At 36.7% G+C, this 18,956-nt stretch overlaps 1 protein-coding gene across 1 annotated transcript in view; it reads right to left on the bottom strand.

Moving 5' to 3' along the window:
• The window catches only part of parvab (parvin, alpha b), a 32,940-nt gene extending 15,788 nt beyond the window's left edge, over window positions 1-17,152 (bottom strand). Inside the window, 8 exon segments of the mRNA NM_001110471.1 lie at window positions 1,320-1,339; window positions 3,889-3,947; window positions 5,993-6,108; window positions 8,491-8,631; window positions 8,704-8,806; window positions 10,656-10,726; window positions 10,800-10,889; window positions 16,950-17,152. Of these exon segments, the coding sequence (NP_001103941.1) occupies window positions 1,320-1,339; window positions 3,889-3,947; window positions 5,993-6,108; window positions 8,491-8,631; window positions 8,704-8,806; window positions 10,656-10,726; window positions 10,800-10,889; window positions 16,950-17,070 (721 nt within the window). The 5' untranslated portion in view covers window positions 17,071-17,152.
• Between the last annotated feature and the right edge of the window lie 1,804 nt (window positions 17,153-18,956).

The following is an 18,956-nucleotide window of genomic DNA, read 5'->3' as shown; positions in this document are numbered from 1 at the left end:
CATGCAAACTCCACACAGAAACGCTATCTGACCTAGCCGAGGCTCGAACCAGCCACTGTGGTAATTCAGTTCATTTTAAATACGTTGTTTGAACAAGCAGCAAAAATCATTTTTGGGTGTATTTAATATTAATTAAATGTGCATATTTTGTATAAAATTCATGTATGAAAGTAATTGTTTTAAATTAATTGCTATAAAAATAATTGCATCAAAGTAATCTGTTTATATTATAAATTACTTTACATTCTTTATATTAAAATGAAATTTAAAATCAATCTTTAAATATCTATAATCTAATTAAAATAACATTCATATAAATTACATTGATAGCATATGCAAAATGAAATAAAAAAAACATATTTTACTATATTTCAAAATTACAAATACAAAGCAACACATTAAATGAATCCCGAAATGTTCAAGTAGAAAGACTAAAATTGTGTTTTCTTTTCTGAAATTGTTTTAAAGTGCAACTTTATCAGTAAATACAGTATAAGTAAAGTTTCACAAACTCATTTCGAGAGGAGCACGTGATATGATTGACTGCAGCTGGCCACTCATCTACACTCATTAGCTAGCCAATCAGATTGTTCCAAACTCACTATAAGTAGCCTAGTTAGAACTCCTCCCTTATCTTCGTTTTTCTGAAGAAACCCCCCCATCCACTCATTCTCCTCCTTTCCTCCTTTACCAGGGGAGCTCTCGAGAACCTCCTGATCTCGTACTCCCCTCACATGCTCTATAGACCAGGCGGGAGCCCTGGGCTCAACTACCTCCGAGCTCAGGGTTCTCTCCTGGGACAGCATGCCAAACCTGCTAACAAGTTGTCAAACAATATCTAAGTGTGAACTCTTGAAAGTATATTTATTCATTCATTTTTCTTCGGCTTAGTCCCTTATTTATCAGGGATCGCCACAGCAGAACGAACCACCAGCTATTCCGCATATGTTTTATGCAGCGGATGCCCTTCCAGCTGCAACACAATACTGGGAAACACTCATACACTCTCTCATTGCACACTTTAGTCCATCCAATTCACCTATAGAGCATGACTGTGGGTGAAACAGGAGCACCTGGAGGAAACCCACACAAACATGAGGAGAACATGCAAGCTCTACACAGAAATGCTAATTGACCTAGCCAGGACTTGAATCAGCAACCTTCTTGTTGTGAGGTGGCAGTGCTAACCACTGAGCCACCGTGCCACCCTACAGTATATTTAATATTAATACCTTTTTGAACTGAAAATTTGTATCTAACAATGTAGTGATCTAATATAGTGACATTCGTAACATATGCTAAATAAATACAACACTCACCATATCTTCCAGACAGTGCCCTGTGGGCAATTAAAAAAAAAACATCATTATTTCAGTATCAATTTAAGCAACAATAGAAATCAACAATCTATTTACATCTGAATGAAAGGGTTTTTGCAAGCAGCCGCTAAATGGCAAAATAACAACCAAATTCAGAGGGACGTATCAAGAGTGCCAGGATGAAAGGCAAACAAAGAGATTATGAGGGAAGGGGAAGCTTGGGTCCCAGGAGCGGCCGATCAAACAGAACCGGGCTCCAGGATTTGGCCTGGTGGACGTTTGCCTGCGCAGAGGCTCCAATCAGCAGCTGCTGCCCGAGTCCACATCCGCAGCCAAAGAGAGCGGCTCTCTGCCTTCTCTCCCCAAGCTGATCTGAGGCCGCTGGAGCGCAGTTAATGCTGGCAGAGCATCAGCCTCAATGCTCAACCTCCAGAAACACAGACTTACAGCACGGATAGACCACTGACCTGTCCCTGCATGATCCACTCACTGAACCCCTTATATCCGAGCATTTTAACCACATATGCACATACTTGAAAGAGTTTACAGTAAGGTTTAATTTGCTAACATGAATTTTACTGCCAAAAATGCTTCTCTTACTTTTTAAAAGTTGTCGCCTTGTTTCTAGTCCAAATTATTAAATCAAGAAGCATTATCTAGACAAGTAGAAAATATTGTTCAAACAGTTTTTGCAACAAATACTTGATAATGCTTGACTATTGTATTCAGTGTGTTATAAACGTGATTTTGTTTTCATTGTAATAATTTATCATAAAAAAAATTACAGTGCATTATTTAATTTGATTTTAAGTAATGTTTTCTGTTTATTTTTAAATATTAAGAAATAAATTAGGAAATTGCCCACGGCAACTTTAATGTAAAATAGTTCAGTATATTTTCCTTCGGGCCACAGCTCTCCATGATATTTGTTTTTTGGCCCTTCATACAAAAAAGTTTGGGCACCCTTGGTCTATAATAAAAAATGTTTAAACAATAAAAAAGAAGAAAATATTGCTATGTTTTCATAAATAATAAGTCAAAATAAAGTGATTTTTTCCATAAAACAAGGTAAATAATCTGCAGGTGGAGCAAGTTAAATAAACTAATTGTGAACTGAAAACGGGATCATTTGTATTGTTTAATAGTTTTAAGACAACTTTGATAAAAGGTTTTGATCCAGTTGAAATGTTGCCTACTGTACGAGTTGACCATGACTAATTTCTCACTAAATTAGTTTAAAAATAGAGACATATTCTGAGAAATAAATTTGTATCACAAAAAATACAGTTTTAGTCAGCTTTTCTGAACTGATTCACACAGAACTGTTGTATTTATGTATGAGGTAAATTACCTGATAAAAGTCTTATCGCCTATCAATTTTTTAGGAACAACAAATATCAATTTGACTTCTAGTGGATCATTTAGTATCATAAGTGATTTATATGAAAAGCAAAGGCCTCTAGATTATGCTTATTATACCAAAATAAAATATGATCATGCCTTGATTTTTTTATTATTTAATTAGGGCAGTAAGGTCTGACTGTGCTTAGACAAAAGTCTTGTCACTTAAAAGAAATAATGTACAGTATAGAATATAAAGTCATGCTGGAGTGGAAAAAAAATGAATATTGTGTCTGACTCTCATGAGCTTGGAGGACTGCATTCATACATCTCTGCAGTGACTCAAATAACTTATTAATAAAGTCATCTGGAATGGCAAAGAAAAATCCACCTTCTGCCACTTTTCCAAATGTTCAACCAGAAGTCAAGTTATTATGTGTTGCTCTTACAACTATGATCAACAACAAGGTTTTTTTAGGTAGTGTATGCTGTACATAATTATAAAATTAAGTCAACTTAACAGTTGCCACAGGTTTGATCACTTTTTTTAAAGTGATTAACTGAAAATTTACTTTTTAAAATGTTTTGGTTTCTTTTTCTGCGCAAAATTAATTTAATTACTGTGTAACGCTTCCTGATTTTATATTGTTATATATGCTGGGGTGGAAGACTTTTCTGTCATTAATTCAAACTAGGAAGTCAAAAAAACTAGTTACTTTGTGCCTATTTACATTACAACCAAGACTACATATTAGGTGTGTTCACAGCATATCACAATTGATTTAGCTACAATATTCTGGCAAGTAAAAAGTGTTCACATCCTCATATGTTTACAAAAGATATATTCAGACCCATATTTATCTGCTTGTCTGTCATGCCATTACGTTTGTCTGTTCAGTGCAATCTTGTGACTGAATAATGCGCAGGTTAATGTTTGCTCCGTTTCATTTCTATCAGCTTTGCCTTCAATTTAAGATTTAATAAACTTGTATGGCTTAGAACAATGTTTTGTGTCTAATTTTACATTTTGCATCAAGTACCAAAGTACCAAAAAAGGGGTAAAGTACATCCAGTTATTTTCGACTTTCAGCCGTCCACTTTATTCAGTGATAACAACCCCCTGGATAAACTTTAACCCTTACTTAACAACTATGCTAATTTGAATCTTTGTGGAATTTTGATAGCAATATTTATATTATTTATTATGAAAAATAAAAGAAACACATACTCAAAGTTGCCTGTAATTTCCTCCTGTATCTGCCGAGACTGAAGTATTCCCTCTCGTTTCTGTTAGGATAAAGAAATACAAATTTACCATAACTGTAAAATAAATATACAGTTATGGCCAAAATTATTATCCCTTTTCTTGTTTAAATATATGATGTTTACCAGAGCAAGAACTTTTTTACAGTATTTCCTGTAATATTTTTTTTCTTCTGGAGGATTTTTTTTTTGTTTTATCTCGGCTAGAATAAAAGCAGTTTTTTTTAAAAACAACAAAAAAGGTTAAGGTCAACATTATTTGCCCCCTAAAGCCTAGTTCACACTACAGGATTTTAAACATTAGCAGATCGCTGTGCTGTTCACACTACATGACTTGACTTTGTGTCTTTTAATCTCTGTGGTGTTCACACTACGCAACACTCCGTGGACGATCCACAAGAGGGGGGTCACACTCTACATGATCTGACAACAACTCATTCCCCAACAGCTCATTCAAGCTAACAAACCACAGCCAATGAAAATTTGAGGGAGGAGTCGTCAGAAAAAGCTGAACACTATTGGCTGCTTGTGTGCTGATTACATCACTGACAGCGTTTCAAGCTTTGGAGAAAGCATTTAAAAACATCGTCAAATCAGCTGATTTATGAGCGGAGTAATCACTCATCTGCAGGTTCCAGTGGATAGATACACAGAGAGTTTTTAATTCTGGTAATTTTATAACTCTTTGAAATAAAACTAACATATTTATAACACCCTGCCGTTTTCTAACTATCAGTGTATTTCTTTCTGACATTGTTATTTTTTTATTACAAAACAGTAAAGAACTGAGCATTTCTGCCTTAAATTACCATATTGGTCAACATGACTGCATGCATGTCTGATACTTTTCACTGTGACTTTAAATATGTGTGCATTTTCCTGCCTGGCAACTTCCTGCTAACATAAACAAAACTTTCTGATGGCAAAAATATCAATTTACTTCAGATATCTTTCAAAACAGCATATTCTGTGTTGTTAAATAGCTCCTGTTTGAAAGTGAAAATGAAAACCAAGACCTTTGCATGTTCTAGTATCTTAGCTACATATTTATAGGCTGTATTACCAAAGAAATATTACATTTTTAGGGTAATGGTGTCATTAAATATGATGCCAGACATTCAAAGCTTAATTTTAATATCTCAATAATAGCTTTGAATGTAAATATGTTGTGACAGTATGGCGTTTTATATGAGAACGGTCAGAATAAAAGTAATTCTAAAAGTAATTCTAAAAAGTTACAGAATTCTAGTTCCACTGTTAATATATCCTACTCTCATGTCTGTGTTAACGCAGAATGAAGCGAGTGCGTTGATGCCCATTCTGACCAATCACAGATGTTTCTGCTGAGCTCCTGAGCACACAGGCATTCAGCTCATGCTGATATGCTCTCTCATTGGCTGCAGCTCGTCACTACATCTGACCACACGTGGGGTTGAGTCGGCCGACTGCTCTGGAATATTTAGCATGCTGAATGTTGGATTTCCGTCTGCGAGGTGTCGGCGACGCGTCGGCGAGCCTCGTTGATGCGTTGCTCAGTAGTTCACACATAAAGAGCGGCGAGCGCCGAGTACCCGCAGATTTCTTCCCGATCACAGCCCGATCTGTCGGCGAGCTCGTTAACTTCCAAATCGGGCTCAAATCAGGCTTAAAATCCTCTAGTGTGAACTAGGCATAACTGGCCTAATTAAAGTAATTAACCCTTTAAATGTCACTTTAAGCTGAATACTAGCATCTTCAAAAATATCTAGTCAAATATTATGTACTGTCATTATGGCAAAGATAAAGAAATTAGTTATTAGAAATTAGTTATCAAAACTATTATGATTAGAAATGTGTTGAAGAAATCTGCTCTTCATTAAACAGAAATTGAGGGGAAAATATAATTCAGGAGGGATAATAATTCTGACTTCAACTATATGTATTATTGCAAAATCATTCTTGTTACCTTTTTAAATTGTTTCATAAAACAGCCAATTATATCATCAACAACATTAAGTGTCTGTAACACAATATAATAACTGAGAGCAAAGTAAACGAAAAAAAGATCAATTATGAATGGAAAACAATACCTGGACCACAACCACTTGGATGGACACATGTTCGGGGAGTCTGATAGGGGCCCGGAAATGCTGAGAAATAGCCACCAGCAGGTGAAGAATGGCCACAATATTCTTAGCATGAACAGCTGAGAAACACAGCAAAGAATAAACAGCAGGCTTACATGTTTTTTTAATCTCAGTGTGATGCTAAATATATTGAACATCCATCTTAATGCAAAGAATTACAATATGTCAGCAGTTAAGCATCCTTAACTCTGTTATATATTTATCATTAGTTCTAACTTACAGAATTATGGCCAACAGAAAAAACTACATTTAATTTATTCAAAGAAATATATATAAAAATGTACTAATAACTGCATGAATAAAGCAATATTCATGAGAGGATAATGTTGTTTATGCATTTTTAAAAATGCAATGCCGATTCCAATTTCAAATGGCGGATTTCAGGCAATTCATAAAATCTGAATTCATTCGTTCATTTTCTTTTCGGCTTAGTCCTTGGAACAAATAGGTTATTTTTAAATTTTTGTTGCGCTCAACAAACAACCAAATGAACAGAGAATGGTCTCATGACCTTTAGGGTTAACTTCACACCTTTCTTCAAATTTCAGGAGGTAAAATATTGACCCTTAAGCATGACCAAATAACCAGAGATGGGTCTCTGGACCTTAAGGTTAAATTTCTCTAAATTTCAGGAGGTAGAATATTGACTAGATAATCATGCTGACACTACAAACCTCAAATGTGTGCTTTGCAATCAGAAATAATGTGCAACTAGCTGAGAGAGAAGGTGGACCTGATCAACTCTTACCTAATAGGCCGACCTTTGACCAGCACCCAAATTTTGACTATAAAAATTAGGGTTTCTTGCTGAAACATTGGAAGCTCAGCCGTGGGATAAGCGCGCATTGCCCGGCATTCTCAGACACACGTGTTGGTTTTCCAATGTGACTGCAACGGGCTCCCCAGTCTTTGAAGAGGAAAATGATGGCACGTCTCTGAGGTGGTATATTTACATTTACATTTTTTACATTTAGTCATTTAGCTGACGGTTTTATCCAAAGCAACTTACAAATGAGGACAAGGAAGCAACTTACACAACTATAAGAGCAACAATGAATAAGTGCTATAGGCAAGTTTCAGGTCTGTAAAGTCTTAGAAGGAAAGTATTAGTAATATTTTAGTAATTTAGTAAATTTTTTTTTTTGTAATTTTTTAGTATTTTTTTTTTTTTTTTGGGTACAGTTAGTGGTATATTCAGAGAGGCAATTGCAGATTAGGACGTGAAGTGGAGACTAAATAGTTGAGTTTTTAGTCGTTTCTTAAAAACAGCGAGTGACTCTGCCGTTCTGATGCAGTTAGGGAGTTCATTCCACCAACTGGGCAGATTGAACGTGAGCGTTCGCGAAAGTGATTTCTTCCCTTTTTGGGATGGAACCACGAGACGACGTTCATTCACAGAACGCAAGTTTCTGGAGGGCACATAGATCTGCAGAAGTGAGAGCAGATAAGAAGAAGCAAAGCCAGAAGTCGCTTTGTAGGCAAACATTAGAGCTTTGAATTTGATGCGAGCAGCAACTGGCAGCCAGTGCAAACGGATGAGCAGCGGAGTGACATGTGCTCTTTTAGGTTCATTAAAGACCACTCGTGCTGCTGCGTTCTGGAGCAGCCGAAGAGGTTTGATAGAGATAGCTGGGAGCCTGGCTAGTAGAGAGTAGCCGTAATCCAGTTTGGAGATATACAAATACACAGTATATACTTGTATCAAATTGCTTGGGGTTTCATTATCTGTCTTTTATTCATGTAATCTCATCTTTATTTCGCGTTATAAGCCTTTTATGCAATTTTGTTTGTATTTTGATTAAAGATGTTTACGAGTATGGTTCATGATTATTGAATATTATTGTGATAATTGATATCAGCTGTGTATACCAGCAATAAACAGTTCTATTGCTTGATTAGTATGGTGTATGGACCGTTATTGGTGCCTTCTCTTGTCGATTAGCACCACACTTGTCTCACTTGCATATACACAAACCATACTAAAACCTTTTTGGTGTGCTGAAACATTTTACATACTAAAATTTGGGGCATACTAAAACGGTTCCTTTATTAATCTTGGGTCACCACAGTGGAGTGAACCGCCAAGTTATCCAGCATATGTTTTACGCAGTGGATGCCCTTCCAGCTGCAACCCCTTCACTGGGAAACACCCATACACTCATACTCACAGGCATACACTACGAACAACTTAGTTTATTCAATTCACCTATAGCACATGTCTTTGGACTGTGAGGAAAACCGGATCACCCGGAGGAAACCAACGCAAACACGGGAAGAACTTGCAAACTCCACACAGAAACGCCAACTGACCCAGCCGGGACTAGAACTAGCGACCTTCTTACTGTGAGGTGACAGTGCTAATCACTGAGCCACCGTGTTACCCATGCACAAATTTATCATACAAATAAAAAAACAGAAAAAAGCATCCCAAAGCTACATACATTCAACATTCCATCTAATGTTCCTGGAGGAAACTTTGAGAGTGTCATTGATCTTCTCCAGAACAGTCTGCAGCTTCTGTTTCTGAGCGATCTCACACTGAGTCACCTCAGCCACGTTCAGCTTCTCTCCCTCCAGTTTCTCTGTGGACAAATACACAGATTATTAGTGACACAAACAACTACTGGCACAACAACACAGAAGAGAATCCTCACCGAAGAGCTTTTGAAGAACCTGCCCATCATAGAGGTCTTCAGCCAGATCCTTTACGATGATTCTTTCTCCCACCAATACATCATTGATCCAGTCAATGAGCACCTGCCAAAAAACACCAGAGAGAACATTGCGGCTTCTAGCCTTTAATCTTGATACTAATAAATAAATGGCTATGCAACTGGCAACCCAGGCTCATTGTGGATCCTTACCCCTGTATTTATTTCTGAAGAGCACAAAATACGTACCAGGAGCTATGTTTTTTTTGCAGTTTTTGTTTTGGCCGCTGTGTACACTTTTTGAGATCTCAAATGTATCTCACAAGTGCCATTCGCGCCTTCTCTTCTTGCATAAATCCACCAAAGGCCGCTGTCGACTGACTGACTGATGTTTAATTAATTCCTTACATTTATATAGCGCTTTTCTGGGCACTCAAAGCACTTTACACACAATGGGGGGAATCTCCTCATCCACCATCAGTGTGCAGCATCCACCTGGATGATGCGACGGCAGCCATTTTGCGCCAGACCGCACACCACACACCAGCTGATTGGTGGAGAGGAGACAGCGATGAAGCCAATTGGAATATGGGGATGGTTAGGAGGCCATGACGGACAAAGGCCAGTGGGCAGATTTGGCCAGGATGCCGGGGTTAAACCCCTACTCTTTTCGAAGGACATCCTGGGATTTTTTGTTAACGACCACAGTGAGTCGGGACCTCGGTTTAACGTCTCATCCGAAAGACGACGCTCACTGAGCAGTATAGCGTCCCCGTCACTATACTGGGGCATTAGGACCTACACAGACCGCAGGTTGGACGCCCCCTGCTGGCCTCACTAACACCACTTCCGGCAGCAACCTAGCTTTCCCATGTGGTCTCCCATCCAGGTACTGACCGGGCGCAGCCCTGCTTAGCTTCAGTGGGCGACCATGTGAGAGTTGCAGAGAGCTAGCTGCCGACCAACCGATCGATATTGTTTTCAAAAGCATCGGTTGACCTGTCCACTACCTTCCCTAAACCCAACCGACAGAGCAATTCAGAAACAGAAAAGCCCTCGCAGCCGCATGATTTATACTACGTTTTTAGATCTTACCATGTTCTCACCCCTGGGCTTAATTTGTGCAGGAATACGCAGAATCAGCATTTTACTGATCCTCCTCCTCAACTGCCCCACTCTGCCATCCGCTGTTCACTTCCGAGACTCTACAACCATCTTCACTTTCGTCTGCGACAAATGCCTCCAAATCATGTAACGTACGTATCTGTTATAGATCAGTGCTTGTAATAGTGTATCTCTCAGTTTAAATCTGTATGGGCTATTTCACATATCAAGTCTGAAAACCATGTTGAAAATGTGATGCGCGCTTCTTCCTTTACCGATTTAACGCAGTCGACCAATCATAGCAGATTAGCCTCACGCAAAGGAGGGGTTTGGGAACAAATGAATTTCTGAACCAATAATATGGGAGTCATTGGGATAATTAGGTAAAAATAAATGCATGTTATAAGACAATGAAAGTGTTTTTTGACCCTGCATGCATATCAGCCTGTTGTTGGTGACCCCCCAAAACCAAAACATGACCTTTATAGGGGTTCTTCAACTAATATGTATTTACACTGAAATTAATAATTTATTACAATCTACTTCAATCTACAATCTAAATGTTTCACATTGTTTGATTAAATGTCTGCGTGTAACTGCATCTGTAATTAATTTATGCAATCCCTTTCACTATAACACACTCTTAAACCGACACATACCACCCAGCATGTCCCTAACCCTAACCATGGTACCAGTGTCAGGGTCCTTCCGCAAATGTGAGATATGACCGATCTAAACAATATAATCCTGACATTTCAAAACATATGTACGACTCAAATATTTGTCATGGAAGATGTCAAAGGATTCAAGGAAAAAATGTAGTTCTACATTCAGATTGGAGTTGGAGTTACCTTCATTAGCTCTTGTAGTTTGGGATCATTCCTTGAGTGGGGATCAACCATGGTTCGGACTTCATTCTCATCTTTTAAGTAGAAAAAACAACATCAGAGTTCACCTCTGAATGATAATGTTAAGATAATGCTTAGAAACTTTACCAAGCATGGTGTCTTCAGGGTCCAGCTCAAAGGGTGTGGGACTCAGAGGCAGGTTGATCGCATTCATACCCTCCTCCTGAAGCTCAGACACTACAATAATAATAATAATAATAATGAATCACTGCATCATTAACATAAACAATTATGCACATACAGTTGAAGTCAGAATTACTGTATTAGCCCCCTGTTTATTTTTTCCCCCAATTTCTGTTTAACGGAGAGAAGATTTGTCAACACATTTCTAAACACATAAGTTTTAATAACTCATCTTTAATAACTGATTTATTTATCTTTGCCATGATGACAGTAAATAATAATTTACTAAGATATTTTTCAAGACCCTTCTAAACAGCTTAAAGTGACATTTAAAGGCAGGATAAAGTAATTAGGTTAGTTATTGTATAACAATGGTTTGTTATGTAGACAATCGCAAAAAAAAATAGATAGCTTAAAGGGGCTAATAATTTCGACCCTAAAATTATTTTTTAAAAATTAAAAACTGCTTTTATTCTAGCCAAAATAAAACAAATATGACTTTCTCCAGAAGAAAAAATATTATCAGACATACTGTGGAAATTTCCTTGCTCTGTTAAACATCATTTGGGAAATATTTAAATAAAAAAAAATTCAAAGGGGGGCTAATAATTCTGACTTCAGCTGTATAACTACATTGACATTTCTATTACATTTACATTATTGATGTTTAATGTTATGAAAAATCATGCAGCATCAAATGCAGAATCATCTAGGAATACTGGATCAGCTGTAAGAGCTATTTTTAGGTTGTTCATCTCATCTGGAGGTCAGTTATTCAGTATTGGTTTTACCGTGGAGGGGGCTATTCAGAGGGTCTCATTTAATGGTATGCATTCATCCCTGAACACGTTCAGGTTAACAAAAGAACTACAACTTGGACCTTCAGTCAATATCTTTCCTTTTTTTTTGTTCTTACATCTCTAAATTGAATGTATTTTTACACTATGCATTTTAAAACGTTTATATATGTACTTTTTTTCATTTCTATACTTTAAAAGAAAACTTAAAAGAATAGTTCACTTAAAAACTAAAAATCTGTCATCATTTCCCCATCATTCACTTTTTCCAATTTTTTTTCTTCCTTTGAACACAACAGATTATATTTTGAAGAATGCTGATTGATTCTTTTTTTCCTACTATGTAAGTCAATGGTTCACAGCATCCAGCATTTGTCAAAATATCCTCTTTTGTATTTAGACAACTATAAAGTAGAGAGTAACAAACAAGGTCATTTTCATTTTTGGGTGAACAGCCCCTTTAAGTATAAATTGTAATATTTTGCACCTAATTGTGTGATTAACAATCCTATGAGAATGTATGAAATTAAATATGTGTGTTAATTTCGATAAAATAAACTTTGTTAATTAATTCATACACAAATTATTAACTTTCCTTTTTGGCCCATCTTCGTACTATTACTGTCTTTAAAATATGGCCTGCAAAATGCAGATAAAACTTATTTTCTGTGTTGAATTTGCATGTTCTTCCCGTGTTTGTGTGTGTTTCCTCCGAGCGCTCCGGTTTCCCCCGCAGTCTAAAGACACACGCTATAGGTGAACTGGATAAAATAAATTGGCCGAAGTGCATGAGTGTGAATGAGAGTTTTATGGGTGTTTCCCAGTACTGGGCTGCAGTTGGAAGGGCATCTGCTGTGTAAAACATTTGCTGGCTAATTTGGCGGTTCATTTCACTGTCGCGACCCCTAATGAATAAAGGGACTAAACCTGAATGAATGAATGAAGTATAAGTCTTACAGATGTTGCACAGGTTTGTTTGTGGGAATAGCCACATAGTTCAAATTATTTTTATTATTATTTATGTTTTTATGTTTTTATTTATGTTTTCATAAAAAAATTGAATGTTTTTCTTTTGTTTGAAAAGTCATTAGAATATTAATTAAAGATCATGTTCCATAAAGATATATTTGTAAATTACCTTCTATAAATATCAAAACTTAATAATTTGGACAACTTTAAAGGGAATTTCCTCAATATTTAGATTCGTTTAACCCTCAGATTACAGGTCGTCTAATAGTTCTATCTAAACAGATATTATCTAGCAATAGAAAGATTATTCTTTCAGCTTTCACTTGAGGTGTAGATCTCAATTTCCAACACTGATACCAATATGAATGGTTTTGTGGTCCAGGGTCACACATTATCTTAAAATACAGTTTAAATATATTTATTATTTAGGATTTGAAGTGCATGAAACTGCACTTGTACGGCTAAGCATACTTCTTTTCCAAAAGAGCACATGAATATGCTGTCAGTGGTAAATGGTAACATTGGCCAGTTTGCTACTGCTAGACACTGGATGTGTAACTGTCAAACCCATTAACCAGATATGTAATGGTTAGTGCTCATTTTTGTCCTACTTGAGTACTTGTCTTTAATATATAATCTGCAAAAATGTAACAAGTGAAATTTAAATGCTACAGTATATGTATTTTCGATTGAAACTTGCAAAATTTTTAACCAAATAGTTTTGTAATTACTCATTTCTAATGGTAAACTACACAAATCATTAACAGGAAATCCAATATTAAAAACCAAGTAGAAGTCTTGTTGCACAGGTATAATTTTGGAAATAGCCAAAACACAGTGTTTGAGTCAAAATTATCGATTATTAGTTGTTGTTTTTTGCCAAAAAAATCATTCAAATATTAATTAAAGATCATATTCCATGAAGAATTTCCTTCTGTGAATATCAAAACTTAATAACAGTTTGGACAGTTTAAAGGGGATTACTTCAATATATTAATTGTTTTAACCCTCAGATTCCAGATTTTCTGTCAATGGTAAATAGTAACATTGGCTGGTTTGCTACTGCTAGACACCGGACGTATAACAGTCAAACCTATTTACCAGATTAGTGCTGGTTAGTACTTATGGATTAGGTCTCTAAAATCTCGCTGTTTCATTGAATCTCTCATTTAATTGACCCTGTGAATCAGTACATGTGGTTTCTGGACTGGCCCTCATGCAGTGGATCTTCTGAACACGCTTCTCAGTCTCCGTCTGTCCGGTCAATACTGGCCAATCACTAAAGCAATGCTGCAGAGAGGCAGTCCAAAAGAAGAATCGGTACAGATCCCTAGAGATATTGACATCCTGTTTTTAATCAGCTCTGAATCCTGCCATAGCGGCTTGTAACATGCTTTAAATGCGGTCAGTCGAGGGCAACGGGAAGCAACTCCTCGGTTTCCCGATGAACTCACATGCGCATAACAACTGATTTACAGGATTTTTCCTCTCTCTAGCCAGATTGAACTTCCTGTTGTGGCTTGTGGTTGTTTCTGTTTTAAACCCAAAAATAAACACAATAAACTTTTTTTCCACATTGTGCATCATTGGGTACACAGCTTTTAAGACCGTTTCCTCCTCAAAAAAAATTAATAAAAATTGAAAAATGACTTTTAATTACGTTTTAAAGTTAAGGTCTTTGTACACTTTAGTGCAAACATTTCAACCCAGGCTCATTCTGATTATATACCTCATATACTTTTCTGGAGACAGTAAAATACGTCCCAGGAGCTATGTTTTATTTTTTTTCCACAAATGCACCAGAGGCCGCTGTGTATGCTTTTTCAGTTCTCACATTTCTCTCACAAGTGCCATTAGTGCCTACAGTTCTCGCCTTAATCCACCAGAGGCGCTGTCGACTGACTGACTGATCAACCGACCGATACCCCCACCCTTCCCTAAACCCAACCAATAGTGTTTTAAAAAGCACCGATTGACCCGCCTTCCCCCTTCCTTCAGTGTTTTCAAAAGCAATTCAGAAAAAGAAAAGCACTTGCCTGATTTTTACTACGTTTTCAGATTTACATTCTCACGCTGTTATGTACTTGCTAGTTTTATACTTTGGCTTTTGTCATACCCTCTTTCTGGAACCAATCTTCACCGAACTCCAACCCTGTTGTCACGGTCAACTTCCTCTGCATCTCAAGTGCGCAGACCTACATGCCGAGCTACCGGAAAAACTGGTAACAGCGGAAAAGCCGTCATCATAGAGGTAAATGGTAAGCTGGTAAGCGATAAAAGAAACGGCTTCATACTACCCTGTAGCGTTCATTTTAAAGGTGAAATACGCTCCTCTGGCTACATAATTCTCAATCTCCAGAAACTTATATAGGGCTATGTTTTCAGAATGAGCCTATTTTAGAAAATTTCGCATGCGATTTTTCCGTATTCATATAGTGATATTTGCTGAAGTCTCAACTGATACACTGTAGAAAACATTTTAGGGTTTATTTCCAGCAGCTGGGGTGCTGAAACAAAACGTGAAATAACGGCCGTAAATAACATAAATATTCTCTAAAATAACGGATGTTAAATTACAGAAATTTCCTTAAATTTAATTTTCTGGTAAATTTCTGTAATTTAATATCCGTTGTTTTACGGTAAATTTCTGTAATTTAACAGCTGTTATTTTACGTTTTTTTTCCCAGCTGAAGGAAATAACCCTAATATTACAGAATTTTTTTTACAGTGAAGCATTCGTTATTTTGCCTTTCACGTGTGCAGATTACATCTTTTCGAAAGCAAAAAATGTAAAAAAAATCAAACCTAATTAAATCTTTTGTATAAAGGATGAAATTTTCGGAGGCAGCGTGTTATTTTGATTGATATAGGGAGGTCGAATTTATTTTTTAATGTGCGAAAATTACGGACAAAATTTTGGACTGCATTAACCGGAAGATGCAACTTTTTTATTTTTTTATTTTTTGTCATATTGTGACAGTTTCTAGAGAAATGAAATATTAAATGAGAAAACAGTGGTGTTGGCTTGTTTTTTCTGCTGTGAGCTGATTGGATGTAGTAAAGAAGCCTAACAGACACCTTCTCCTCAACATTTCTGTTTGTTGTCAAAATTGACAGTTGGAGGGGCGTGGTTAAGTATGTTAGCCACGCCCAATACCTCAGACAGTCGTAGTCTGACAATTTAACTGAAAACAAACATGAAGAGCATTTTTTCAAGGGCAAACTATTTTACAGGGGGAAACTTTGCTTAATGACATGTCATTCATTCATTCATTCATTTTCTTGCCGGCTTAGTCCCTTTATTAATCCAGGGTCACCACAATGAACCGCCAACCCATCTCTGGGAAACATCCACACACACATACACTCATACACTACAGACAATTTAGCCTACCCAACCTGCCGCGGTTTGAACCAGCGACCTTCTTGCTGTGAGGCGACAGCACTACCTACTGCGCCACTGCCTCGCCACCCTATAGTCAATGTAAGAATAATAACAGTGTTCTGTGTGTTGTCCTGAAATGCCATACAAAAATGTGTTTGAGGATAAATTACTATGCTCTCTTGAATCAATTTCAATTTACTGCAAATTCCTATTAAACCTAAAATAATCATTAATTAAGTTAGGAAAAGTTTAAATGAACTACAAGCGTATTTAAAATCTGTATTTACAGTATGTTACATGACACACAAGTGCTCTTCCCTGTGAGCATTTAAGTTTATTATAGCCAACAGTGCCATAATTTGTTCATGGAGTAAAATAAATAAATAATATTTAGTAAAATTATTGGGATTCATATGAATAATTTAATTATTTGGAGTCAAGATACATGGAATCAAAACAAAGCTGCTGTTATCAAAGAATGATGAAATATTTGAGATATGTGTAATGTTTTCTCCTGCATATCACCACATACATAAACATCTCACAATGAGTATTTAACAACCACTTCTCTTCCTTATATGGACACATCAGAGGCATGCAGCCTTTGTAAACACTCACATAGCTAAACACAAACGTACTGTATAACTGTATACAGCACGATAAAACCTATTGTTGAAAGAAAGAAAGAAAGAAAGAAAGAAAGATAGATAGATAGATAGATAGATAGATAGATAAATAGATAATAGATAGATTAATTATTAATTAATAGATTATTTTAAATAATAAGAAACCTAAATAAACTATAAAAAGGTGACATTCGTACAGTATTCAGAATGTTATTATAAGACCGTAAATGAATCAAATGAAATAAATTGTTCTAACAGGTTACCGACTGAAACATTGATCTATAAGCAGATATTACATGCATAGTCAAATACTTGTGGAGTTAAGCTTAATTCACACCTTCTTTCGCCTTTTTTCTTCTTGCCAAAGTTCCTCCAAGTTTTCCCAGAAAGGAGTCATCTTTTTTCCTGGAGGAAGGCGATTTCGGGGAGGATGGTATTTTCTGCGGTGAAGAAGCCATTTGATCTGAAAAACAGCGGCTTTAATTCAGACGTGCAGTGTAAATAGCGGACTTTAAGTCGTGGGGAGTTCTTGAATTCTGCTAAACGGAAGTGGAATTCCAAACATTTCAGTGATGACTGGCTCTTGCTTCCCTTCTGCACGCGCGTTTCCCATTCCCGCCCTGACTGAAAAAACTGACTGACTGACTGGACTCTACTTTCGCTTTAGGGACTTGAGTCCAGCTCTCATCTTTATATTTCGTATTATATTTAGGAAAACACTAATCGCTTAGCTTGGTTTTCATTATTTATTTGCATAATTAGCACATTTAATCAAAATTGACAGGTGTCAGGTTTTGTTATTTTCGCTAACTAAATCAAAACAAATCAATCTAAAGGGACAGTTCACCCCAAGTTCGAGGTTAAAGGGTTCACAAATGACAAATCTGTGATCATTTACTCATCATGTAGGCTACTTGTTTCAAACCTTTCTGAGTTTCTTTCTTTTAAAAGTAGATAATTTTTAACGCTTGAAGAAAGCTGGAAACCTGTAACTATTGACTTCGACAGTTAGATTTTCCTACAATTGAAGTCAATGGTTAGTTTTTCAGCTTTTTCCATAATTGCTTCTTTTGTGCCTAATATCAATATGACTATGACTTCTTGGTAATTCCCTGTGATGGTAAAACTTAGCTAGCTGTCTATCATTGATGAAACAAAGTATTTTGATTACATAACTGTCAACATTGGGACGTGAAAAAAAAAACTGTGGTCTTGAATTGGAATTTAACTTTGCTGGTTGATGATGAGGGTGACGCAGTGGCACGGTAGGTAATGTTGTCGCCTCACAGCAAGATGGGCATCCGCTGTGTAAAAAACGGGCTGGATAAGTTGGCGGTTCATACCGTTGTGGCGAAGCCGGAAAAAATACATGAATGAATGGTTGATGATGGCATTACACAAGGACACTTAGCTGCATCCGAAATTGCATACTTCCACTATAGCCTATAGTACACTAAAAACAATATGTGAGCCGAGTAGTACACTGAAAAAAATTCATTCATTCATTTATTTTCTTGTCGGCTTAGTCCCTTCCAGTCGCAACCCATCTCTGGGAAAAATTCACACATACATTTACACACACACTCATACACTACTTCTCCCTGAAAAAAAATTATGTGTGCAAATGTTGCAAACTATATGTGTTGAATTTAAACATGGGCTGCATGGTGCTGCAGTGGGTAGCACACATTTCATTTGAGTTGAATATGAAGCACTTTAAAGAGATTTTGTCTGAAACAGGTACAACGGTACAAACAACTTTATAATCTGTCCATGTGTGATCATAGGGAGAATCAGATGGCCAATGATTATTAGCTAGAAATTGCAACAGTGGGAAAGGAGGAAAGTTTTTGTTAAAATGTTTGGAAAACATTACTTGTTAACTTTGAGGGATAAGTATGTACTGGCCCGTTATTGTGAAGAAGGACCTAAGTCAAAAGGCAAAGTTCTCCTTGTACTACATACAGAAAAACTGTATGTTTTCCCACTATTTATAGGTTTGACACGGATGTATATATTACAATTTAGAATTTAAACCAACTTAATAGTTACAACACTATTCAACTTAAATCAAACACGGCGCGCAGAAACTGTTCTCACGAGTTTCTTGAACAATTAGTTTCACTTAAGTGTCCCTAGCTGGGTTAGGGTTAGGGTTAGGGTTATTTGACCATAGCCTCACTCTTTTTATTCATTATTTTGCCGCAGCGCCGCTCATCTTATTTATTTTCTCGCAGCCCCGTGAGCAAAATGCAGCCTGCAGGTTAACTAACGTTAATGATGATGTAACGTTAGCTATAATCATTCGACCCCAAACAGCGAATTCGAATTATTAATATTATTG

The sequence above is a fragment of the Danio rerio genome, chromosome 7 (assembly GCF_049306965.1).
Source record: "Danio rerio strain Tuebingen ecotype United States chromosome 7, GRCz12tu, whole genome shotgun sequence".
NCBI classification, from domain to species: Eukaryota; Metazoa; Chordata; class Actinopteri; order Cypriniformes; family Danionidae; genus Danio; species Danio rerio.
Note: the sequence above shows the minus strand (reverse complement) of the source record. Positions and strands in the feature narration are given on the sequence as shown.